General features: G+C 33.7%; 2 protein-coding genes and 1 non-coding gene across 3 annotated transcripts; 2 read left to right on the top strand and 1 right to left on the bottom strand.

The window, feature by feature from the left end:
- Positions 1 to 1153: 1153 nt before the first annotated feature.
- On the bottom strand, positions 1154 to 1235 carry TRNAS-AGA (transfer RNA serine (anticodon AGA)). Its single transcript has one exon. It is a non-coding gene; the product is annotated as a tRNA-Ser (tRNA).
- A 114-nt stretch (positions 1236 to 1349) lies between these two features.
- LOC133285384 (DNA-repair protein XRCC1) lies at positions 1350 to 6128 on the top strand. The gene is made up of 8 exons (XM_061482592.1): positions 1350 to 1392; positions 1589 to 1827; positions 1935 to 2123; positions 2997 to 3108; positions 3696 to 3781; positions 3909 to 4019; positions 4568 to 4654; positions 5681 to 6128. Exons 2-8 carry the CDS (start codon positions 1597 to 1599, stop codon positions 6020 to 6022), a joined length of 1158 nt encoding a protein of 385 aa, XP_061338576.1. The 5' UTR covers positions 1350 to 1392; positions 1589 to 1596; the 3' UTR covers positions 6023 to 6128.
- Positions 6129 to 12833: 6705 nt separating this feature from the next.
- Positions 12834 to 27054, top strand: LOC133285332 (N-terminal acetyltransferase A complex auxiliary subunit NAA15). The gene is made up of 26 exons (XM_061482540.1): positions 12834 to 13006; positions 13872 to 13950; positions 14157 to 14239; positions 14321 to 14470; positions 15135 to 15250; positions 16560 to 16665; positions 17095 to 17166; positions 17263 to 17378; positions 17664 to 17796; positions 18199 to 18276; positions 18364 to 18417; positions 18536 to 18606; positions 19830 to 19884; positions 19993 to 20088; positions 21318 to 21446; positions 21561 to 21643; positions 21734 to 21964; positions 22204 to 22336; positions 22414 to 22521; positions 23401 to 23532; positions 23905 to 23961; positions 24327 to 24424; positions 24545 to 24603; positions 24699 to 24810; positions 25671 to 25771; positions 26376 to 27054. The coding sequence occupies exons 1-26, from the start codon at positions 12956 to 12958 to the stop codon at positions 26576 to 26578; spliced, it is 2706 nt and encodes a 901-aa protein (XP_061338524.1). The 5' UTR covers positions 12834 to 12955; the 3' UTR covers positions 26579 to 27054.
- Positions 27055 to 27502: the final 448 nt, after the last annotated feature.

Genomic DNA, 27502 nt, shown 5'->3' with positions numbered 1-27502 from the left:
ATTTTATATCTTGACCTTAAGTGATAGAAGGTAGAAACTTTACGTTTCGTGTCGTTTCTACGTTTTACATTTCTACCACCCCTTTCTGTTTTTACGTAGAAACTCGAGTTTTACAACATTGGTCTTGTGATTTATGAATTTTCATGCATGTTCAGCTCGTATAGGCCCTCGCCAAAAGCATATTGATTTTTCAAATATTATTTATCAACTCATCATTTATTAATGGAAAAAATATGTATCATTTTAAAGGATATAAACTTATGTCATTTTAAGTGAGAGAAAAAGATAGATAAAAGAGGAGAGAGAGTGGACAGAAAAATATAAAAGTGAGAGTTCCACCTTTTTATGAGAGTGAAAGGATATAAGTTGTGTCATTTAAAAGGACAAACACTTTCCTCTTTATTAATTTGAGTCGAGTAAGAACATATAAAAAATAAGCTTTTTTAGTAATCCAAAAAAAAAATTAAAAAAATAAGCTTTTTATAATTAAAATAGAAAAAATAGAATTGTTTTTAATTATAAAAGATAGGTGAAATATGTTTTTTTTTAATTTTAATAATAATATACTGACTCTTCAATATTTATTTATTTTTGTATAACACTCCTCAATATTAAAAAAAATTAATATTTTTATATTATAAGAGATAATTTTAAGAAATTATTTAAGAGAAATCATTGATTTTGTTTTCAATGTTTGCTCACTTACTAAATAAGTTAAAAATGGCCACTAATTATATATGTCTAAACTGTACATAAGCATATTTCTTTCTTGCTTCATTTCAGGTAAGCGTATAAGTGCCCGTTTGTTTGCAATTTAAAAAAAAGTAATTTTTATCCTCTTTTTTTATTTTAGAAGACTTTTTTACAAAAGTTATAGCTATTTATATTTTTATAAAAATATTTAGATTTTGAAAAAAATATTTGACTTTTGACTTTTTAGAAGTTAAAATTTTAGCTTCAGAAAAAAGTAAGTTTTTGACTTTTTTTATGACTTCTGTTTTTTTTTAAAGCAGACATCCAAATGAATTAAAAATGAAAAGTGCTTTTTTTCAACAAAAAAAAAAGCAACTTCTGAAGAAAAAAAAATCATCCAAACTGGCCCTAAATTTTTTATCGAGAATTCTTTTAGGAAAAAAAAATCACAAAATAAAACCGTGAACGGCAGGATTCGAACCTGCGCGGGCAGAGCCCACATGATTTCTAGTCATGCCCGATAACCACTCCGGCACGTCCACCGCTGAACGTTCCATTAGAAATTTTAATTTTTCTTTAATGATTTTAACGGATCGACCGTTGTTTGGTTTCAGGAATTAAGCACGTAACTGTGGCAGCAAAACGGAAGCGAAATCATTCCATTATTTCATAACAAAGGAAAGAGGAAGAACCAAAGAGGTTGTTTTTCTTCTATTTATTTAATTAACTTCCCTGCCAATTTATATTTATATTTATATTGTTCATCTCAATAGGGACATTCCAAGCTATTTTCAAATTATCATGCATGTCTTGATTGATGAAATTTTGGAACAATTCGCGAATTACTGAAACTTGGGTGTTTTTCAAATTTTGTACTTTGGCATCCTCTATGTAGTTCTTGCAATGTCTGATATCAAAAGAAGTGCTAATAACAAAGGTTCCAAGCGAAACCTACCATCATGGATGAGTTCAAAGGAGAATCAGGATGAAAGTTGTGTAAAGAAACCAACTTTGGATGGTGAAGGTGAGAAATCCAGTGAAATTGAGACAGCCAAGAAAAGCAAAGTTCAAACTGAAAGTGGTGGAAAATCTTCTGCCTCTAGTTTGGAATCTAAAAGCTTCAACAAGCTTCTGGTACTTGATTAATAATGAACAATTAAGGAGCCCTCGTGGTTTTTGTCTTTGCTTGCATTGTTGTTGATTAAGCTCATTAACTCCTTGTTCAACTGGTTTCTGAACAGGAAGGTGTGGTTTTTGTGTTGTCTGGCTTTGTCAATCCTGAACGTGGCATGTTGAGGTCACGAGCCATGGAAATGGGAGCAGAGTATCAACCTGACTGGAACTCCGATTGCACTCTCTTGATTTGTGCATTTCCTAATACCCCTAAGTTTCGACAAGTTGAAGCTGATTGTGGAACCATTGTGTCAAAGGTTTTCCTTCTTTTTTTCTTGTTTTGTTTACATGTGAATGATTTCTTTGTACATTCATTCTTGAAGAGGATGAACTCCTCAAGAATCTCTGTCTGATTCTCCTCAGGAATTCTGTGGTATTCTCCCAACTTGTGGAATACATAAGAACATTGTTGTAGTTGTGATTTTATTTATGTCTCATGTTCAGAGTTTATAACTCAATTATTTATCAAAAAAACAAGGTCTCTGGTTTGATCCATTGTTGACAAGCACATGGAATTAAAATTGAAACTATTGTCTTGAACCAGCTAATAGCCGAGAAGATACAAGGGAATCTTTGTGTTCAAAGTCATTCTTCTTCGTTTGTGGAATAATTTTCTTTGTAAGCCTTTATTTCGATCTTTGAGCTCTATGTGAAACTCAGTATCAATTGCTGTACTACTACTATCCTTAATTTGTGGTGGTGGTTAGAGGTTAGCAGAGACCTAATGGTTTTCTTTTCTGGATGAAGCAAATTGGGTATGTTTTGGCATGGTTGACACTCAGACATTGGATTTTTTGCTCAAGGAAATGATACTACTCAATAGGATTCCTTGTTTAATTCCTTGTATCATGTTAGACTCCATTACAATGTTTAAAGATTGTAGGCGTTTCTTTGCTGTGTCTATTTGAATGGGATTTTTATGTAGTGTGCTGATCGAAGTACTTTGATAATGAGAATGCTATTTATCACATAACCCAGGCCATGCATTTTCTTACTAGTCTTGGTAGCTTTACCACTTCTTTTTTTTTAATGCAGATTCTTGGTTGTATCATTTTCTATATATTTTGTGAATTATGGTCTAACCTAATGTAACATGATGCATCCTTTCTTTTCTTCTTTTTGGGTTTTAGGATTGGATAGTAGAGTGTTACAACCAGAGGAAGCTGATTGAAATTGAAAATTACTTTATGCATGCTGGGAAACCATGGCGTAAAGGAAATAGATCACATGAAGTCAATGAAGGTGATATAATTGTGTGTATATACTAGTAAGTAGGATAGGACCTAAAGTTAGAGCTCTTTCTGGCATCTAATGTGTGCTATACTGATTGCCACATTCATCTTGTTTGTAACTTCTCACATAATATTAGAGCTTTAGAAAAGTCAATTAAAGTTGTGTGGTTCCGGTTTCTTGTCTCTTTTATCTTACATTTCAAATTCTTCTCTCTTTTTTTCTGGAAAATAAATAGAAAAATAAAAATGATATGTTTTTGTGATAAAATTGCAATTTCACGAGAGATACCGCTATTATCTATTGGCTATTTTATTCCACTTTCTAAATTTGCTCCAGTATATTGATAGTATCTATAGTTATTTCTGAAAATACTCAAAACTCTTGTTTCTTAAAAGCCTTCTTTACATCAATATCCTTCACTGGAAGTATATATAAATAGGTGCAACAATATAATGGTGAAGCTAATAGCCTAAATGTGTTATACCACATGTCCTTATGATGTTCTTGCCGAAATCCTAGCCCCACCACTCCCACACCGTTATGTCCTTCCAATTTCACATCTAATCAGTTCTTGTGAATTCTATGGGTGAATGCAGATCACAAACCATCTGTACCCAAAAAATCACCAAAGCCAGTTGAAAGAGAACTGCCTTCAAAGCCAACTGCGTCCTTAAAATCTAAGGTAAAGGCTGACAAGATGTTTTATATTTTACTATACTTGATTTGAGTATAATGGGTTTGAATAACCTTTATTTTATCTGCAAACAATTAAATTTGTTATAGAGTTTTATGTTTGCTGAATATTCCAGGGAAAAGACACTGATGTTGCTAGGAAATGCTTTGAGCCTTCTGAAGTGAAGAAGTGGGCCGTTGATGATTTGAACAAAACAATTCAGTGGCTGGAAAGTCAAGAAGAAAAGGTAATCTTCCATGTCCGGTATAAATAACTGTTTTAGATCATTCTAGAGGTCATGACTTTCTATTAAGCATCTAGTAAGTTGCATAGAATCAGACTAAACAGCTGAAAGTGAAGTTTGCATTGGAACCAAATTTATTCATTTCAGAAGCTTAGTATTTCATGCTCACTCACTTATAATAGTAAATGCTTGAAAGTTGCAGCTATTTGTTGCTCTAGTTAGGTGTACTTAAGGTTAATAGTTATACCTTCCGTTATAAACCAATTACCTCAAATACTTAAATTGTTAACATGTCCCCTTACGCAAGAGTCTTTAGCTTGAAGCGTGGATAATGCACAAAACTACCTACTTTGTATTGAAATTCAACTTTTTATTTTAAGAACGGGTGCAGTGAGAATCGAACTTTATATCACTTGATCATACAAGCTCTAATACCATGTCATAAACTAACTCTCTCAGGAGTTTAAGCTATTAGATGTAGACAAACCAATGATTTTATATTACATCTCTGATATTTTATATGAATCTAAATTTTATGTTAACCATTTCAGCCAGATCCGAGTGAGATAGCAAAAATAGCTGCAGAGGGGATTCTAACTTGTTTGCAAGATGTAATATGTTCTCTCGAGGAAAAGCAGGTAAAGCACACATAGACAACTGTTTGTCACTCTTATGAGTTAGGAAGCAACTTTTTCTGGTATTTTCTTTCTCTGGGGAATGCTAGTATGCGTAAAATTTCCCCCTGCATATAGATTTTGATTTTTTATGCAGTCCTTTCTTTAAATTCCTTGTCAGAGTAATCAGTGTCTGACTGATAGATCAAGAGCACAGAGTTATGTTATCATTCAAATACTCAGTTGAATTTTCTCAGAGGGTACTTTTTATTTTTTGGGTACATTCTTAGAGGGTACTTTTTACAACCATTTAAGTAAGACAGGGATCACTGGTATACATTGTAAGACTTATTTCAAAGGCAACTGATTGTTATTTGAAAATTCATTGCTGTTTGCCTATCTTATGAGCCCGCTAACTGGGAAACATTACAAACCGTAACCATTCGCATTAACACCAGTACTACTTAGTATTTTCTATTTTTTAATCCTTTCCGTCCCAACTCTTTTTGTTCCTAAGTTTTCTCTGCGACCTTTGTACTTTTTTTATGGTCCTAGGAACAATATATAATACCCAACAATGCTGACTAATTTCACTTTGATAAGAATTGGCTGATGATTTTATTGAGTCAGCACACTGAATGACATACGTCTATAGCCACTAACAATTTGCATTTACACTTGTTGAATTGATTCTTTAGTTTTAGTAATTTTTATATCTTCCATTATATTGGGCCTAACACAGATGTCTGAATTCTGTGCAATCATGGGTATTCTTACTTTTAGTTCCAGTGCAGTGCCGTTATCTTGAGGATTAAATCAAGGAAAAAACTACTCTTATGCAACATAAGAGTAGTTTATCTCCTGTAGATCCATCGAAAATGGTGATACTCTTTTTTTCTTTTTTTTTCTTTTTTTGTAAATAGTGGGTCCCACCACATGTGTCTCTACAACATAAGATATATTTTCTCATGTAACATGAGATTAGATGAACCCTTAAATCAAATATATGATATGACTGCTGATTGTGCTTGTCTTATTAACTTCAACCAGGACATTCGGAAAGGAACTGAGGACTGGAAATGCTTACCCCGTGTTGTTGAAGAGCTTGCAAAGTTGGATGAAGTAGGAAACAATATGGCCTCAGTGTCAAAGGAAGATCTTCACAAACAGGCTCTGGATTGTAAACGTATTTATGAGGTGGAACTAAATAGTTTAGAGCTTGAATGGAAAAAGAATTCAAAGTTAAATGGAGAACAGAGGAGCAAAACTGGAAGAACAAATGCCGTATCTTCTGATGCAATTGAATATGACAGTGATGACACGATCGAGATGACGGAACAAGAAATAGACCTTGCATATAAGACTTTGTCCTCTAACATCTGTGAATGCTGATTGAACTTGTTTCTTTTGGGATGAAAAGCTGTCATTTTGGTTTACCTAGACTTTCATTTTATCTTTCTACGGTAATATATTAGAAAGGATGACCTCTCTTTCTGAAATTCATTTCTTCAAACGGTCTTTGTCAGCCTTAGATCTCAAGCATGTTTTGTTGCTTCCATGCATATTACTTAAAAGTGTCGGAAGGGGCACATGAATTTACTTCTTCTTCTTTTGTCATCATTGTATGTAAAATTATAAGTGGGTGAACTGGAGCACTGGTAAAGTTGTTCTTTCATGACTGTAAGGTCATGAATTTGAATCCGGAAAACAACATCTTTGAAATTATGTAAGGATAAGACTGAGTACAACAATTGCATTCATCCCACACTTGCTAGTCGGATTTAATGGAGAGTGATTTTTTTATTGTATGTAAAATTATAATTGACCTCATGCAAATTACGGATTATCCAAATCTCTCATCATCGGACCAATTTTAATAGGCTAGATGTAACTACATTTTGCTTGAAAAAGTTAGTGGCTAGAGGTTGTAATTCCGACCGATACTACACGAAACGAATTCAATACGAATATGAATGTATTTAACACGACACGAATTTGAAATCGGGTTAAAATTTTTGACACGAACACGATCCGTTTATTTTACAGGTTGACATGACACGACATGAATAACTTGCATACTCATAGTGTGTCGTTTATTAGGTGAGTTGACATAACATTACACACTAATCTATCAACCCCAAATTGTTATTTATTATGTAGATCAATACGACATGAATTTTTCTGGATCAATTTTTGCCTACACAATTACGGCCCAAATTTAAAAATGGGTAGACTTGAACACTGCCACTTAATGCCTATGGAATACCTGTCGTAGTTGACTGTTTAGAAACAAACAGGGAAGCTAGAGCAGCGTTACTTTCGCAAATGTGATTTTTTCTTGTGGGCCGAGAAAGTTTAATAGAACAATGATCTTGATGCCAATGAATGAGAGCTGGTTCAACTAGTTAAATGGAATTGCGTTTACCAGAGGTTTTGTATTTTTTTTTTTTTAATATCCTTTTTTTTTATTATCGTTTGTTAGTATGGAATTTGATTTGTTGGTAACTTATTTGTAAGTATTATTATAAATTATGTTGATACTTGTAGGCTGTAGCATGCCGTGACTTTTGGAAAAATGTTTCACATGATATAGGAGTCAGGAGATACCACTTGCTTGTTAAAACAACCCAAATGGATACAAGCTTCGAACTTGATTCCAATCCCTTAAACGTGAAAATAACATTTTACATGTATATTATCAGAATTATTCTTTTAAATTAATATTATATCACTATTTTAATAATATTTAAATAAATAAAATCTAATAGTCTTTTAATTTAAGTCATACTCTAAAAGAAATTTTATTTTACAAAACTCAAACAAACTTAAATTTTAAGAGAAGTTTTTTCACCATAAATTTATTTGCAGTTAATTTTTTAACATTAATTTTTTTTAATCTAACCCAAAAGAAAAACCCATATCTTCTTTTTGTAATTATACATTTAAAATTGATTTTTATCAACACTATTCAGACAATATTCATCATATCAAAATTACTTATCAAATAAAAATTTCCAAAAATAAATCAATTCATTTAAACCCATTTTACTCTCTTCTTCTTTTGGCAACATCGGGGAAATAAATTTCCCGGTCCCTCTCTCTCCTCTTTCTTCCTCTCTCCTCCCCTTTCTCTCTATGGGAGACCAATGGTCCTGGACCACTACATATCTGCTCCGACCCAGCATACCACAAGTTTTGTTTCAATTCCTAACAGATGAACAAATTTCCATCAACTAAAAGAGGTTTTTCCAAATCTTCATATCAAACACAAAGTTAAATTGAGAATTCAGCCTTTTGGTGGGATAATTTTGAGCTTCTTAAAGAAAGCCATCAATAGTAGCACAACTTTTATTTTTTCCTTAAAGAATTTTATTCTCTTTTTTTAATTTTAAAAATTAAAATGAAATTCATTTAAATTAGTTATGTGCATATTTCCTTTTTATTATATAATTTTTATTTACAACATCAACAATACTTTTATCCCAAACTAGTTGGACAGATAATAAATGAATCCAAATGAAAGATACGCATATATTGAAAAAAAATAAGATAAAAATTAAATTTAAGTGTATATATAGAAAGCAGGATAAAATTAGAAGGTAAAGTATATTAAAATAAACTAAAGATAATGATATATAGGATGACAACAAATAGTGAGAGGGTAAGAAATAAAAAATAAAAATAAAAGGGTTATAGAAGAAAAAAAAAGTAAGAGAACGAAATATGGGAAAGGGAAAAATAAGGAAAAGAAAACAAAGAAAATAGAAAAAGAGAGAGAGGGAGATGAAAAGAAAAATAACTAAAAATGGTTCATCTGGAATATAGAATAATAACGGGTCTAACCTTTTTCTATGCTTATAACTTTTCTCCATTTCATCCTAAGACATATCATCCATCAATCTATATCTCACTTCATTAAGTCTTGTTTTACTATCTTCTCCCAAGCAGTGGCGGAGCCACATATCTTCTGGGTGTGGCCTCGGCTCGGGCTAAATTTTAACAAATTATAATTATTTTATATAATTATATAATTAATTATAATTTAGTCCATGTTAAAATTATAATTTTGCCCGATTACAATTTTTAATTTGACCCTATCTAAAACTTAAAATATTTTTAGTAAAAGATTTGGGTAAGTTGTATTAGGTTATGTGTTCAATTTCTACTTGTATAAGGAAAAAAATAGTAAAATTAAAAAAAATATAATAAAATTATAATTCTTCTTGGTACTGCTGCTCAGGTGCTCTGTGTTTAATATAATTTAAATGGAGAGGGTTATATTTACAAACTTTTTGTTTACAAACTACACTATGTACTCCCAGAAAAGTTATACTTTGTACTTCCGGGAGTATATATAATTTGCAAAAAAAATTAAAAAATGTTTGTAAACGGATCCTTTCCCAATTTAAATATATTGTGATATGAACTAATTAAAATTAAGAAAAATAAATACATGTATAATTTTTTGGCCCGGGCTCAAATTTGAGCCTGGCTCCGTCACTGCTCCCAAGTAAGTTTCGGTTTACCTCTACCTCTCTTAGTCGATCTCTTGGTAGCAAACTTTTGTTCTTACAAGAGCATAAAGGGACTCCTCATTATGTGTCCAAACCACCTCAATCTATGTTCTCTCATCTTTTCAGCCACTGATACTACTCCTACATTTCGTCGAATGTCTTTGTTTATAATCTTATCCGTCCTCATATAACCACACATCTACCTTAACATTCTTATTTTTGCTACTCCCACTTTATGTTCACGTTGTCTATGTGCTAGCCAACATTTAGATCAATATAACATTGCAGGTCTTAGTGTTGCTCTATAGAAATTTCTTTTTAACTCAAGGGAAATTTTGCAGTCACACAAAACTCTATATGCACTACGCCATTTCTTTTACCCTTCTCTGATTCTATTATTTACATCCCAATCAATCTTTCCACCTTTTTGCAAAATTGATTCCAGATATCTAAAAGCATCTCTATCTCTTACTGTAGAAAACTCACAATTCATATATTCAGTCTTGCTCTGGCTTGACGTGAATCCTTTATACTCTAATATGTTTCTCCATAATTCAAGTTTTCTATTAACATCGGCCTAGGTCTCATCAATAAGCACAATATCATCTGCAAAAAGCATACATCGTGGCACTTACTTTTGAATATCTTTTGTTAGTTCATCTACAACTACAACAAAAAGACAAGGGCTCAGAGCCGAACCTTGATGTACATCTACCATGATAGGGAAATAACTCGATGTTCCATTACAAGCTTTCACACATGTAGTAGCACCATCATACATATCTTTGATTTCATCTACATACTCTGATGGTACTTTTTTCTTCTCAAGAACCCATCATAAAACTTTTCTAGAAACTCTATCGTATGCCTTCTCCAGATCAATAAACACTATATGCAAGTCCTTCTTCTTTTCTCGACATTTTCCATTAATTGTTGCATCAAGAAAATTGCTTCATGGTACATCTTATTGGCATAAATCCAAATTGATTTACAGAGACCTTTATCGCTCTCCTGAAGCGATGTTCAATAACTCTCTCCCATAATTTTATGGCATGGCTCATAAGCTTAATGCATCTATAGTTAGAACAATTCTAAATATCTCTCTTGTTTTTGTAAATAGACACAAGCATACTTTTTCTTCAAGCATCAAACATCTTATTTGTTTGAAGAATCTTATTGAAAAGATTGGTAAGCTATTTTATTTCGACATCCCTTAGGCCTCTCCACACTTCAATAAGGACACCATTGAGTCCCAAAGCTTCAATAGTCTTCATCCTCTTTAAAGCCTCCTTAACTTCATATGCATTGATTCTGCGCGCAAATCTTTTATTCAAATCATCATAAGCGTCCTCCAAGTCCACCTATATTTTATCACCATTCCCATTAAAAAGCTTGTTAAAATAATTCATCCACCTTTCTTTTACCTGTGTGTCTCTTGCCAAAAGTTTTTTATTTTCACCCTTGATGCATCTAATCTGAGTAAGGTCTTTACTTTTCTTATTCCTCATTTTTGTAAGTTTATATATATCTTTTTCACCATCCTTGCTCTCGAGATTTTTATACAAATCGACAAAAACCTTGCATCTAGCTTATTGCACGACTTTCTTTGCATTTTTTCTCGTCAATCTAAACTTTTGTAAGTTTTCATCATTGGGACTTTTATTCAAACATCTAAAGCATTTCTTCTTCTATTTAATTGCCTTATACGCCGCTCCATTCCACCATTATGTTTCCCTTGTTTGAAATCCTTTTCCTTTACTTTCTCCCAACACCCTCATTCCCATATTTTGGATACACATAGCCATCTTATTCCATATTTCATTTGTTCCTACATCAAACTCCCATGGTTCTTTATGAAGCATTATTTCCTTGAACTCTATTTGTTTTTCCTCCTTTAACTCCCACCATCTTATCCTTGGGTTTTGAGCACTCTTCCGCATTTTAAGTACTTTGTTGAACCAAACCTTTAGAACTATCAAATTGTGTAATTTAGTGACACACTCTTCAGGGCAGACCTTACAATCAACACAACAGGTTCTATCTTCTCTTCTAGCCATAAAAAAATCAATATGACTACAATTTTGGCCATTATGATAAGTGATTAGATTGGACTCCTTTTTTCGAAAAAAAGGTGTTCGCTAGCATCAAATCATAGGCAAGTGCAACGTTCAAGCTATCTTCTTCAGCTTCATTTATCGTCCCATAGCCAAAACCTCCACGGATTCTATCAAAACCTCCACTGCTTCTACCAACACGACCATTTAATTCTCCTTCTAAGAAAATCTTCTCCTATCGTGATATCCCCCTCAAAACCTCCTCAAAATCTTCCCATAATTGGTTCTTATCGTTTAATTGCAATGCAACTTTAGGGGCATACACACTAAGGATATTTAAAATTAAATCACCCACTACAAGTTTAACTAGTATTATCCTGTCACCTTTCCTTTTGGCGTCAACAACTTTATCTCTGAAACTTCTATTGATCATGATCTCGACACCATTTCTATTATTGTTTATACCTGTGTACCACAACTTGAAGTCGGTGCCTTCCACTTTCTTAGCTTTTTCTCCAACCTACTTAATTTCTTGCAAGCAAACAACATTCAATTTCATTCTAGAAAAAATATTTGTTAACTCTTCCAATTTACTTGTTAAAGTTCCTATATTCTAGCTTCCTCATCGCATCCTTAATCCCTGGGCTTTACTTGCCTACCACGCTCGCCCATCTGCGTGTTTGGACTTTGACCTACTTGTTAGGGGTGTTTGCGGTCTGGATTAGATCGATTTTGAAGCAAAAAATCACCCTATCCAATTTCTTTGGTTTGAATTTTTTGAAAATCAGATCCAATTTTATTCAGTCTGGATTGAATCAGTTTTCAATTTTTCAAAAAATCTAAAATTTCAATCCTACAGATCATTAACTATATCAAAATAAAGCGATACAAAGTTACAAACTACTCAGAAATTCAAGTCTTCAAATTAAAATAAGTTTTAAAACTCATGAAGAGTTAAAATAGATTAATAGACAATAAAAAATTAAAACAAGATAGTTTGTTATCAATAACATCCAAGATTCAAGTTTACAAAATAACAAGATTCCAAGCTACCATCTTTCAAAAATAATAAATAAATATTATACATTGGATTCGTTTTCAATAACAAAATCGAAAACTGATCCAATCCAATTAAAATATGTGGATTTTTTTTTTCAATTTTTGGTTTTCGGTTCGATCACTGCAGTATGCATCGGTGGATGAACATCTCCTGTCACCAAATCCGGGTGAAGATGTGGCGTCTTGCCTTGGGAGAAGAATCCTAGCTCATTTATCACTACACCCGAGATTCGATGCAGCTCCTTGCCTTATGGCAAGAGCCCTAACCCATTTTTTGCTATACCGGGAGATCTGATGCAACGTGTCACTACATAAGATACGTCCCAATGAAAAATAACATTTTATCAAATTTAATCATGCATACATTTAGTACATTTTTATATTTTTAAGTATTTTTGTTTGATACGTCCCAACAAAAAATAATATTTTATCAAAATTAATCATGCATACATTTATTACAATTTTATATTTTAAAGTATTTTTGTTAAATTCAAAATACCCCGTATAATTCACCGTATACTTTTAGAGGCAAAGAGCACGTACTCGTTCCTTCCTTGCTTGTTTGTGATAGTAGGGTTGCACTGCAGTTCATAAGACGCAATCCAGAACCCTTTCCGTATCTTTTACCTCACCATCCTTTCTGTTTCTCTCTCCTATAAACCCCCAACTCACTTTCTCTCTCCTCTGTTTCTGCAACAATGGGTGCTTCTCTTCCACCCAAGGAGGCCAACCTCTTCAAGCTTATTGTTGTAAGCTTCGATTCTCTCTCTCTATCTCTCTTTTCTCTCTCTTTAATTATACGCTTGCTGCTCCTCGCTCGATCCAACTTCAATCACTTTCTTCTGCTTCCTCTATTACTTCTTCATATTAAAACCCTAGATTCTGTTCTTATTCTAAGAACTTCCTTATTGTTTTTTTTTGCTTGCTTATAATCTGGTAAAAAGTTGATAAAAATGAAAATTCGAGCCGTTCAGTTTTAATTATATCGTTTTTGCGTTATTTTGTGATTTGTGAAGTCAACCGTTGAGTTTCAGGTGGGAGTTAGGGCGGGTTTGAAAATTTCCGAACTCTGAAGTTTGAGTTTATTGCATTCTGTATATTTTTTGGTGCAACTATAGGAAGCAGGAAGGAAATTTGAATTTTCTAACCAGGAGTGTGGATTTTCTTCTTGTTATCAATGTGTGCGCAGGCAATCTGACTTAATCATTTGGCCCTTCAATGTAATGAATGTAGATAATAATTTCTGAAATAGTAGGGGATAAAACGGAAAGAAGAAAGTACTTGGAGTGAATTCCTTGATTTGAATATCTTGGGCATTGTTCTTGTTCCTACTTGTTGCAGTTGTTGGTATGGGTTCCGTTTCTGGAGATAAATAGTTACGTTATATGATCTAACTTTCAGTTATCCCCTTGGGATTCCTTCTAATGGCCATGTTTTGGGGTTTACTTTTGTCAACGTGAATAAGCAAATGTATGCTTACAACCTTATGTATTTAAATTTTAATCATCTTGGTTATTGGGAAGTTATGAGTAAGTAAAATACTTTTGGTGCCATGGGGACTGTAAGAAATTTTAATCATGTGGGGCTTAATTTTCCTTGTTTGTGTTGCTGCAGAAATCCTATGAAACCAAACAATACAAAAAGGGCCTCAAAGCTGCTGATGCTATTTTGAAAAAATTTCCAGATCACGGAGGTATACTTTTTTTGTGCTTGTTTTTCCATGCTTTTCATTCCTCGTCCGGGAATATTTTATTTCCATCTTATTTGTCTAAGTTAGTAGCATAAAAAATGATTTGTTATTTTTTTTAGCACAAAAGTTATTCTCTCTCCATCTCTTAATATTTTGTTTCTTTGGGCATTTTTCTTATTTATGAGTCTGTTCCCCCTTCTGGTTGATAGAAACTTTATCGATGAAGGGTTTGACATTAAATTGCATGGATCGTAAGTCTGAAGCATATGAATTGGTTCGCCAAGGACTTAAGGTGCGTTGATTTCACACCATTCATCAATCTTCAAATCAATGGTTATCAGCTGAACCAAGCTTAATTTTTGTTTTGGTGCAGAATGACCTTAAAAGTCATGTTTGCTGGCATGTTTATGGTCTCCTTTATCGGTCAGACAGAGAATATAGGGAAGCAATCAAGTGCTATCGAAATGCAATGAAAATAGATTCTGACAATATTGAAATCTTACGTGACCTATCACTTTTACAGGTAGCATCTTAATACCTTTTGCTTCTATTTGCTTTATTTTAGCAGGAGAATGCTTCACAATCTCTCTCTCTCTGCTTTGGCTTTAACTTCAATGTTAGTTTTCCTATACTGACATGATCTATGGCATTTACTGAACATAAACAAGTTGCTTCATGTTGGTGTTTTTGTCTGTTTGATATGGAGGAAAATTTATTATGAACCTTGTCCTTAACTTACCATGGTTGCTAGTAATGGTACTTCCTTTTGTGATACTGTAATATCCTTTCTAAGTTTATTTATGACTCTAGGTGAAGTTCATAGGTGCTTGAGTCAGAAATCAGAATGCTACTGCCCTTCTGTCGCCTTTTCAAATTCAAGATAAAGCTCTTATGCTGTATTTCTAGAATTATTTGTGTCATTAAACTTTTGCTGGATTAACAATAAAGGTGAAAGAAAAATCCCTCTCCAGTCTCTTCCCATCTGGAATTGTCCAATGCATAACCAAAAGCCACATCATGGGAGGGGATGCCTTCACCATATACTGGAGTCTGGAGTAAAGAAATGTTTTGCGGGGATATTGGGCTGTGTATCAGTTTTCATCATACACACATACAAACACTCAGCGAATTTTTCTAAAATGTATTTGTGTTACTCATGTATATGTGCTTTTTTGTCTCATTGACAGGCTCAAATGCGAGATTTAACTGGCTTTGTTGAGACAAGACAACAACTTCTGACTCTCAAGTCAAATCATCGCATGAACTGGATTGGCTTTGCTGTTGCACATCATTTGAACTCTAAGTATGATTTTTGTTTATATTGAATTAAATGGTTTTTCCTAATGAGTAATGACAGCTTGAGCTGCCTTTATACTGAATAGTATTTGAGCTAAGGACTATCATCTTTAGTTTGCCAAGGTTTCTACTGTTTAAGTTGTTGATGCTTTTGAGATAATATAATTGGCTGCTATGTGGTTCTTTGCAAGGATTTTTTTGGCTACATAGTAGGCCCTAATGATCCAAAAACTTCAAGACACCTTAATCCTTTCCTTCCTTTGCATCATAATGGGGTCCATAGAGAAACGGTCTTGAACTCTGAACTTGTTTCTAAGTTAATATGTGAACTTTGAAACTTATCATTTTCATGAATGATAATTGTGAAATTCCTGTCAGATATAAAAAGCATTCATGAGCTTTCACTTATTAGTATAAGCTTTTAGTAGAGTTGATTCATGACATGATACTAGAGCCTCTATGACCAAGTGGTTAGGAGGTTGATACTCGCATCCCCCATACTTTTCAATAAAAGTTGAATTTTAGCACAAGATAGGTGAGTTTGTACATTGTCCATGCTTTAAGTCCAAAGGGCTCTACCTTGAGGGGCGTGTCAGATGTAAAACTATTTGTGAGCTTTCACTTAATAGCTTGAACTTTTGGGAGAGTTGGTTCATGACATTCTCGTATTTATGATTTTTGCATATTCATGATGTGTGGTTTTGGAATGAAAGAGACTAAGTTTAACTGTTGTCTAATATATATAATATGGTTGTAAACTTGTCAACAAATTGCGAATTGGAAGGCCAATTTTCGAGTTATGAATCATAATTTTCATTACATTATTAAAAAATAGCATATAATGTGTCTTCCAATATATGATTCAATCATTTAAAAAGTGAAATATCAACATTCAAGGTGAAATAACTCATCATGTACCTAAAAGTTAAAATTTTAGACTCTAGTAAATTATGATTCAAGTCATATAGTCAAATGACTACTGTTTCAAGAAAAAAGTTAATTTCCTAATACCCTTTTTCGGCTTTCCCCTCCATTTTTTTTTGTAGAAACATTCCAAAAAAGGGGATAAATACTTTTCAATTTTTCTTTGGGGTGGGGTGGTTCTTATAGGATCTAGGATCTGATCCATACCCAGTAACGTCATGGGTGGAGATTTTGGATCCGTGTTGTTTGACTTGCAACAGAATCACAATTCTGGTGTGAAGCTTTGGATCATGTTAGTTCCCTAGCTTTGGTATTATTGATAGGTGTTATTGAAATGGCATAATTTTATTCTTTTGGTATTATGTTGTGCTGACCTTCTAAATATGAAACAGTGCATCGAAGGCTATTGAAATTCTGGAAGCATATGAAGGAACATTAGAAGATGATTATCCTCCAGAAAATGAACGGTGTGAGCATGGTGAAATGCTTCTATACAAGGTCTTTCTTCTGGCTATTGTCTATAGCTGTTTTTTTTTTAAAGTAAATATAGCTGTTTCTTTTTAATGCATGTTGCTTATACCTCTTCACATATTTTTTGTTTGAATGTAACTTTTGCATTAATTATTTGGGTATAACATGATAGATTTTTGAATTGGTTTTTACCATTCTCGACTCGAGTCTTGCTAAATGCCAATGATAGCCTCTATCCTCTATGCAAGACAAATGGGAAAAACTCTCAGTATCTGTAATTAAATGTTTTGGCTAATATCCGTCTATGGTCAAATTCTATTTTGTTGAACGTGAATGTTTCTGCTGTAACTTCTACTTTTGCATGTTCAGGAATATGAAGTCTTTCGTATTTGTTCCAATGCCAAAATTAATATTGCGCTCATATGGTGATTTTCTGTATCAAATATCTTTTTCCAGATCTCTTTGTTAGAGGAATGCGGATTTTTTGAGAGAGCACTTGAGGAGTTGCACAAGAAAGAATTGAAAATTGTATGTGTGTTTCATTTACTGAGGTACTTTGATAATGTAACTTGTTATGCATGAGAACCTTGATATCATTACCCATTTTTGACTATGTCTTTTTAGGTTGATAAGCTTGAATATAAAGAACAAGAGGTTTCACTTTTAGTGAAGCTTGGTCGCTTAGAAGAAGGCGAGAAATTGTACCAGGGATTACTGTCCATGAATCCTGACAATTATAGGTGATCTTTCTGGCCACTTAAATTTCAGGTTTGAATGTCTCAATTGCAAAGTCTGTCTGTGTTTCTTCTTTATGTTCTTCCTCTATTATTGTTTCCTATTTGCATTAGCCACTAGCTTAAAAGGATATGGGCTAATTTTGGTTCAGGTGCCTTAATCTTTGTTTCATTTATGATTTTCATTTTCTTAACTTCCTTTTCTGTTAATCTGTTTGTATTTTATGTTGTCTACCCTCTTACTGACTTGTAGAAGCTAAATAATTGTTTGTGCTTCATGTCAATGCTCAGATATTACGAAGGCCTCCAAAAATGTGTTGGATTATATTCAGAAAATGGCGATTTTTCTCCTGATGAAATAGATCGATTAGACGCCTTATATAAATCACTTGGGCAGCAATTCAAGTGGTCTTCTGCTGTTAAGGTACTGCAGTCAATTCTTGTAGTTATATATACTTTTACTTAATAGCTTGCCTTCATCTTCATGTATGAGAATCATCACTTAATTATTATTTTGCCTTATCATCTGTGTAAAATGAAACCACACAGATGCCCCTCCAACCCCAACTAAAAAAAGCAGGCAGGAATTTTGTTGTTTCTCATGTAACGGAAAACGCAGGTTAACTGGAAAGGAGTCACTGTTAATTTTTGTTTCTATAGTCATTATATGTAACTCCCCTTGTTTTGATCAGGGAAAGCTCTTTATAAATGATTTTTTGTATTCTAATGATATTTTTCTCTTATCAACATGAGTAGCTCTGTTTGAGCGCCAAATCTTTTAGAATGAAATTCATCCCACATTATTATTTAATTTATTTTTTTCCAGAGAATACCACTAGATTTTCTACAAGGTGACAGATTTCGAGAAGCAGCAGATAGTTATATTAGGCCTCTCCTAACTAAGGTATGTACAAATCCTTTTTGGTATGATGTTCTGCCTAGTCTACTAGTTTCAAAATTAAATTGGGAATTTGTTTCGTGTTGTCTGTAGGGAGTTCCATCTCTATTCTCTGATCTTTCTTCTTTATACAATCAACCTGGGAAGGTCAGTTTTATTTATTTACATTTCTACTGCTTAAATAATTTGGTATGTTTTATTATTGTATGTTAAGGTGTTAGAAAATAATGTTACTGTGGGTTTTTATTTTTTCACACTATTCCAGGCAGACATTTTGGAACAACTCATTCTTGAGTTAGAGAATTCAATTAGGACAACTGGTCAATACCCTGGGAGGTAAGATATGCTCGTTAACATCTGTGTTGTAACACAGGAGTTGTGATTAAGATGTTCATATTTTACGATTGTAAACTTTGAACTTTTTTTCTGTGATTTAAATTAGTTCTTATGTTAATAAATTATGTGAGATTTCTCTTTCTGAATTCATTATTCCCTCACTGAAATTTAGAATGCTTAGGAAGTTTTATGCAGAGTTGATGGTGCTTTTCTTCAGGAGGATTTACTGAATTTTTCATTAATAACATCCATATTCTGTTACTTCAAGTTAAACTTCTCTTGGTTGGATTTCCTGACAGTTATCATGGCGTAGTATTGCATTGACTCCAATGAATTTTCTGTCCTTTTGTTATTTTCTTCATTCCCTACTTTCTGTCTCTCAAATATACCCCCTTCCCCACCCCTCTTTGGTGATGGAAAAAGTTCTATATGGATTATGGAAATTAATTGGGTCATCTCGTGGTGGATCTTGAGCCGGACAAATTAAGGTGCAGGAGTGGCTTTTTCAAGCATGGCATGATATTGCCAAGACGTATTACTTATGTTTAACCACAGGAACTGTTATGAACCCACAAGCAAGAGAGCTTAAATACACAGAAAAGAGAACGAATCTGCAAGGTTTATTGAATCTCCACAGAAAAAGGAGAGAATTCTCCTTCCAAGGGTTTCCACTTTCACAAAGGGTTCCCCCTTTTCAACCAAGCTAATGCGCAGTTTCTAAATAATACAATTCAAAATGACCCTCTGTTCTAACCCCACCTACGATTTAAGCTAAGCCCCTTCTCTTATAACTCTAACCACCTAACTAACTATATAATTACTTTGCAACTAATTCTATAACATTCTAACTAACTCCCTAATTTCCTTGGTCCTAACAGAAACTGAAAAAGTGTCTCTACATCCTGTCAAGAATGTCCCTCACCGTAAATGCTCTCTTTGACAAATCTCTTAGTCCTTCTCTTTAGTGAAACATAGCGAACATTTTGGGTCCATCTTATATTTTTTTATAAAATAAGAAAATAATTTTAGAAAGAAAAGAAAGAATGTGCATCTTGGGAGAGGATAAGTCAAATTGGCTAAAAATTTGCAAATAGAAGGTATAAGCATAATACCAGCCCATTACAATTCAATGGCGAAAACCCTTATAATATACATTGAAGTTTTGATGCTTTGGAGCTTTTCTGTCGTACTGGATAACTAACCATTGTTTATCCTGTATACAGAGTTGAAAAAGAGCCCCCTTCAACTCTTTTGTGGACTTTGTTCTTGTTGGCTCAGGTTGGTGGCTATGTTTTGGATGATTTTTTTTTTTTTTTTTTCATTTTTTAAGAGTTTCTCCATATTTATTTTGTATTTTGTTCACTTTACTGAATTCTATCTTTGCAGCATTATGATAGGCGGGGACAATATGAAATTTCTCTTTCTAAAATCAATGAGGCTATAGAACACACACCTACCGTCATTGATCTATATTCTGTCAAGGTTTGCTTATACTTCTAATCAGTTTTCTGCTTTTTTCAGCATTATTTCATTTCTACGCTGTTTTTATTTATTTATTTATTTTTGTGTGTGAGTGTGTATAAATGACACTTAATTCTGTGGTTTGCCTAATTAACTTAGTGAAGTGCTATTAGCATAAATAATTTACAGAGACCAACACTAAGACATTTAAATGACCAATTGACCAGTTATGGTGAAATATTGCATTTGGTGCTTCTAGCTACACAAGTGACCCTCACGTGCAATTTGTGTGTATTGCAAAACCTATGGGCTAAACAGCAGTTTCAATTAGCTATTTGCCTCCTTGTAGTTTAGAACGGCACTTCAAACTATCTGTTTGTGGTAAATGCTTTTGGCTCTTCATACCAAATAAAATAAAATGCTTTTGACTCATCTGCTATATGATATATTTGCAGTATTTCTTCAGTAAAAAATATAAATATGAGACATAATAAGGGAGGATATTCTATGTTTTACCCAATAATTCAATTTCTAAATATTGAAAATAAATATGGTATTAGAAAATGTTAGAGATATATAAAACCATTAATGTAGCCTCACCCAACAACTTAAGCTTTTGGGTTGAATTGGTTCTTTACATGGTATCAGAGCTTCAGTGTTACGAGTTTGATCCTCACTGGCTCCCATTTAATTATTAATTAATTATGTCTTGGGGAGTTTCTTAGCACAGGTAGGCTGAGCCTGATGCATCATCCGCACTTTAAGTCCAATGGGCTCTCGTGTCTGGGAGGGCGTGTTAGAGATATATAAAACCATTAATGTAGCTTCACCCAACAACTTAAGCTTTTGAGTTGAATTTGTTCTTTACAGAAAACATGTTTAATATATATATTTTTTTGTATTAAAAATTCATGATATCTAATAATATCATAAATACTACTCAAATGCTATGCAATGAAGGCATCAAGAGTATATATTATCTACGCTAGTCATTCCAGTGGTGTCATGTACTTTCAAAGATTCATAAAGTAGAATTTTTTTGCAAAAAACTCTTTGCTATCTGAGGGGAAATATTTATTATAGAGAAAAGTGAGGCAAGTTAAATGATTAAATCACAAGTCTGTTAGAGACCAAAGATGGGTAAAATTGAGTTAATGTAGTTGGGATTAGTGGTGACTGGTGATTTGACCTAACAGTCAATAGTGCGGGAAAAACATGTTGAATGATTGTTGCATGTCTTTGAATAACAGAGTCGGATACTGAAGCATGCTGGTGATTTGGCTGCTGCTGCTGCATTTGCAGAAGAAGCTAGGTGCATGGATCTTGCTGATCGTTATGTTAATAGTGAATGCGTTAAGCGCATGCTGCAGGCTGATCAGGTTTTGTCTATCTATATGTTTGAATTTTATTCACACTTGAGCATTGTAACTTGTTTAACTTTCTCTTTTGCCTTTTCTGATTCATCTTTTGTTGTCTATCCCCTTGATATCCAGGTGGCTTTGGCAGAAAAAACTGCTGTGTTGTTCACAAAAGATGGGGATCAACACAACAACCTCCATGACATGCAGTGCATGTGGTATGTATCTAATGACGTATATTATTCTGTACTGTCTTAGTGATATTGTGGTTTCATTTCATAACACATTGTAACATCCATTTTTGGAAGGTATGAGCTTGCCTCTGCTGAAAGCTATTTCCGTCAAGGCGATCTTGGACTGGCTCTCAAAAAATTTTTAGCAGTGGAGAAGCACTATGCTGATATTACTGAAGACCAATTTGATTTTCATTCATACTGCTTAAGGAAAATGACATTGCGTACGTATGTGGAAATGCTTAAATTTCAAGACCGATTGCATTCGCATTCATATTTTCATAAAGCAGCTGCTGGAGCTATCAGGTGAATATATGTTTTCTTTAATTGGTTTACTACATGACTTGTTATGCTGGTTAGTGTTGTGCCTTTGTGTAATTGGGTTCTCATGCATGGAGTTCAAAGCGCTTTATTCCCACACTTGAATTGCAAAGAGTATTGGGAAACTGAACGTTTTTTTTTTTTGCCTAAATTTATATAAGCAAATGGAAATCACTTCTGATCTTGTATTTATGAACTCATGTATGTAATGTTTTGAGCTGCAGGTGTTATATAAAATTGCATGATTCTCCTCCTAAGTCAACGGCTGAGGAAGATAATGATACATCTAAGTTGCTTCCTTCTCAGAAAAAGAAAATGAGGCAAAAACAGAGAAAGGCAGAAGCAAGAGCTAAGAAAGTATTAATCATTTCTATAGATTCTGTGTAACTTTTTACTGGAAATGTATTCATGCTGTTGTTTCATTTCCTTTTTAGGAGACAGAAGAAAAAAATGAAGAATCAAGTGCCAGTAGTATATCAAAGTCTGGGAAACGGCATGCGAAACCTATTGATCCAGATCCACGTGGGGAAAAGTTATCACAGGTTAAATTTCAATACATATATCGCCATGGAGATTCTTATATTTTAAATCCATGTTCAACACTGGCACCTGTGTTAAATTTAATTGTGTACAAAGTAAAAAATTTCTCTGCAAATTCATGTAGAAAATTAGTAAAACCTGTCAAGAACCAACTCTCCCAAAAGTTTAAGATATTACATGAAGCTGTGAAGGTTCATGAAAGGCTTTATTTTGTCTCTAACGTAGTCCTTCACACAAGAGCTTTTTGGACTTCAAACGTGTAAAGTTTCCATGTCGAAGAACTTATGAAGTTAGGTGAAGGCCCATTAGAGGCTTTATTATATAATAATTCCCATTTATTCCAAAGCTGATCCTCAAACAATGTTTGGATACTATTCTGGTGGTTTGGCAGGATGTGTGTGTGTGTGTGTGTGTGAGAGAGAGAGAGAGAGAGACTATTCTCTTGTTATAGTGTTGCAAGGCCTCAACTTATGAGTTGGTAAAATAAAGATATTTAAATTTAGATTCATAATGTAAATTTGACTAACAATATTCTTTCAGGATTTTTTTGTAATCTTTTTTACTTGAATAAAAGTGATATGAAATGTACTAGGTTTCCCAGTTAAAAGGCCATGTTGAATAGACTAACAACAGCTTTCACAGTTTCATTACTGTGCATGTCATAATTAACAAACTGTGAACACTTAACATCAATATAGTTTATTAAAGTATTTGGTTTGTCAAACATACTATTTTTAACTGTGAAATGTTTCAGCAAAAATTCATTGCAACTTTTACTGGAAATTATTCTGACAAACTTTGCTTATCAAGTTATCATATATCATATCATAATTGTTAAAACTGATATTGTCCTGCTTCCTGTGCGATTTTCTCCTGCTTAGGTTGAAGATCCATTGTTGGAAGCCACAAAATACCTGAAGTTGCTGCAGAAGAATTCACCTGATTCATTGGAGACACACTTTCTCTCTTTTGAATTATACATGAGAAAACAGAAGATTTTGCTTGCCTTCCAGGTATTGATGTGTTAAATGAGGAGCCTAGAGTTTTTTTGTTGTCCAGCATCTTATTCACAGCAAAGTAATTTTGTCAGGCTAGTAATTGATTTGGGTTATAATTTTTTATTTGGGTTTATCTGCTATCGACCCCAACTAGTTTGGGATAAAGGTATTTTTGATGTAGTAATTGATTGGGGTTAACAATTCAGGCTATCTTCCTTGACATTTTAAGCACATTACAGGAGTTTAGTTGCTCTGTGTTGTGACTTTAAGCTTATTCTAGCTGATTGATTGTATATTTATTTTGCATATCCTGAGGTTATATTACACTGTCATTTTAGAATATGATGCAAGTTAAATGTGTTCTGTTCTCTATCTTTTGACTTGTAGGCTGTAAAGCAGTTGCTGAGGTTGGATGCTGAACACCCTGATTCTCATTGTTGCTTGGTATGTTATTTCGGTAGAAGAACAAATCAATTTCATGTTACTGGGATTAGAAAGTTTAGGTTTTAATTGTTTGTCAATATCAAAACACTACATTAGTAATGTCTGATATTCTACTGCTACAAGTCATCTTTTTAAATTGTTTATATTTAGCATGTGACAAATTTAATAGTCAAAAGAAAACCATTCCTTTGAATTACCGCTCAACCCCCCCCCCCCCCCCCCCCCCCCCCCACCACCCCAAAACAAACATAACTTTTTTTCTCATTTTTTTAGAATATATTGCCCTCTCTTTTGTCATTTATTTGTTCCTCCATTGAGGAAAATGATTCTTTGTTGTCATTAATTTCTATGACCATATGTTGCAGATTAAGTTCTTCCATAAAGTGGGATACATGAATGCTCCTGTGACTGACAGCGACAAACTCATTTGGAGTGTCTTAGAAGCTGAGCGCCAAACTATTAGGTTCTCCAATGCAATTGTTTATTTTTTCCTTCCTTTTATTGTCTTTTGGGTGGCTGATATGTACTTTTTTTTATCAATTTATGATTTAATTTTAAAACTCTGGTTATTCTTTTTATGTAGTTGGCTGCATGGGAAATCTCTGTTTGAGGCAAATAACTCTTTCCTTGAAAAGCATAAAGGTCATACTCAGCATTATCATGAACATTTATTGAGGATACATTAATTTCAAGCTTGATTATGAAGGTTTCTTATTTTGTATTCCTCTTGTTCGCAGATTCTCTGATGCATAGAGCTGCTTCTGGAGAAATCTTGTATATCTTGGATTCTGACAGAAGGTCTGAGGCTGTCAAGTTGATTGAAGAGTCATCAAATAACCCTGTGCCAAGGTAATATTCTTATAACATCTCAAGCTTCCTGCTATTAAGCACCACACAAGATATTCCTTGTGTCTGTCTTCAAATTGAATAATGCTGACATGCATGTGATGCATGCCTGTATGTTTTGGATTAGTAAAGTTTTGTGTTTCACAGCTCTAGCAGGCTTGACATGGCTCACCTTTCTAATCACATTTTGACTGACTGCAACTGAAAAAGCTTACTGGAATTTATTGCCTCACCTAGCTGGTGCTTATGTAGATTGTCTTAGCTTAGACACTTGTTTAGATTGTCTAAGGGATAGTGAAGAGGGGAGGAGAAAATGGAGGGATGGTGTTGCCTTCAGCCTATCTCTTCTAGTGGCAACCACCCCTCTGCTCAAAAGATATCAAAAATGTGAGTTGGTGAGGGAGTTCTGGGCCTTGTATATGAAGACAAATGTAAAGAGCAAGTTTTCCCCTGAATTGCTACGGGGTTGCGGGTTGCCCAAAATGACGAACCTCTTGTCCTTTTTCTAATATATTTTCTTCGGAAATTTCGTTACTGTTAAAAAAAAAAAGACTGATAGATGGACGAAAATAAAGGAAAATGTCCATAGACAAAAGGGAAATAAGTGCTAGATCAAATAAAACAGACTATTAACAAAAAAAGCCATATTATTATTTTATTTTTTTGAAAAATCAAGAAATTAAATAAAAATGAAAAATTAAAGAATGTTGGACAGAGCATATTTTATAATTCTTGGGGTTTGCCGTGTATATAAGTGTTTGTATTTTCTGGCGGTGTGCTTCATAGACTTTGTGTTTTCCCAATTTTGGCTTTCTAGTCTGAGCAATGGTAATATTGAATCGTGCAATAATTTGTTCTGATAGAAACGGAGCACTCGGACCAATCAGGGAATGGAAACTTGAAGATTGTATTGCAGTTCATAAACTTCTTGGAACAGTCCTTGTTGATCAGGATGCTGCATTGAGTAAGTATAATTTGGATTTTCTGTTGATTAATCTTTTTATCTTCGATGGCCTTAAAAATGAGCAAGTGCTTATAACGAACTTTTGACGGAGATATTGGGTATACATTGTGCCTGTGATTTCCAAGAATAATGTGTATTCGGGTGCATATGCCTATTGGGGATTTACAAATTACTAATCGCTCTAAGGAGAACAAGATTTTCTTTAGGAAAAATGATAAAGGAAATAAAATATATTTGCAAAAAGCATTATTTTTTTTAATCTTTTTCCATTCATGATATAACGCAATTTCAAGGTCTTGATTTTGAGCTTAGGTTTCTTCTTTTATGCACACGGGAATTTTAATGTTTAATTTTCATTATTTTTACCAAAATTTGAGCTGTTTCTCTAATTTTCCATTTCCGCCAGTTATTATTGATGGGCACCTGGTAATAGTGCACAAGAACCTCTTATGTCTACAATAATAATTCTGCCATGAAAACCTGGTGTCCTTAACTGATACTCTAAGAACCGTGACTACTTCCATCTTGAATAGTCTGGGAAAAAACCCCAAAGGAGTTCATATCTCATGTTTTATAAATTTGGAAATGATAAATTTGCTTGCAGGATGGAAAGTGCGATGTGCTGAGTTTTTCCCCTACTCTACATACTTTGAGGGCTGTCACAGCTCTGCCTCTCCCAACACCATTCTCAACCAGAGATGCAAGAGCACTGAAAATGGGATTTCTACCCATTCGGCGGGCGATCACGATGTGGAATGCGTCACGTCAAATGGGAAACTAGAGGCATTTAAAGATCTCACCATCTGATGAAGTTCAACACGGGCTAAAAAGGATTCGTAAGTTAACCCAGTTTGGATTATTGGTAAACCAAGCTGCATTTGAACACAACTAGGTTACAGTTCCCAGCAAGGCTCATCCCTAGTTTTGGTGCGGGTTATGTCGAATTTGGACACAACCCACGGATGTATTTTCTTTGCACGAGTTCTCCCTCCAAACTGATTTGTATCCTTTTTGCAAATGTGTATAACTTTACCTCAAATATGTTTCTAGGGTTGAATTTTTTAATTGTTCACCCCTTTTTCCGGAGATATGTTAGAGTAGGCTCCATGGATTTGCGTCATTGTCCAAGGTTACCGTTTAGGTCGCAGGAGAGCTTCCGAAATTTTAAGCTTCTGGTCCTGCATGTGGCCAGCATATTTATACAGAGAGCATGTTGTACTTTTCATGTTTGTTGGCTTATTTACATGTATAAACATAAAATTATGAAAATTTTGCTTCAGAATCCATACATAACTTTGCGTGAAAATGCTGCGGTTGAATTCGAGCCAACGGTTGAGATGACTATTGTAAAGGGGTTATGATTAAATAAGTTAATTTATGAACATGAGGCAAAAGAACAATTTTATTCAATACTAAAATATAATTTTGGTTTGTATGCAGAATATTAATTTTCAAATCAGTCATTATATGAAGAAAAAAAAAAGTTTTAAACTTTATGTATACATTTTTTTTTTCTACTTTGTTGATGTTTATTACAGTTAAAATATTTTAAGATTAGGAGGGGTTATATTTCCAATCCAAATAGTTTACAAACTTGGGTTTGGTGTTTGTCATTTTAGGAGAGAAATAAACACAGAAAAATGAAAATCATGGGAGAAAAAAAGTGGGTAGTTTTTTTAATTTAAAATTTAAATAAAAAAAATTTCTGTGTCTGTCTCTCTCTTAAAATGA

The sequence above is a fragment of the Gastrolobium bilobum genome, unplaced genomic scaffold (genome assembly GCF_033153095.1).
Source record: "Gastrolobium bilobum isolate Gb01-03AN ecotype WA unplaced genomic scaffold, APGP_CSIRO_Gbil_v1 utg1211, whole genome shotgun sequence".
In the NCBI taxonomy this organism is placed as follows: Eukaryota; Viridiplantae; Streptophyta; class Magnoliopsida; order Fabales; family Fabaceae; genus Gastrolobium; species Gastrolobium bilobum.
This window is presented reverse-complemented; position numbering and strand designations above follow the sequence as displayed.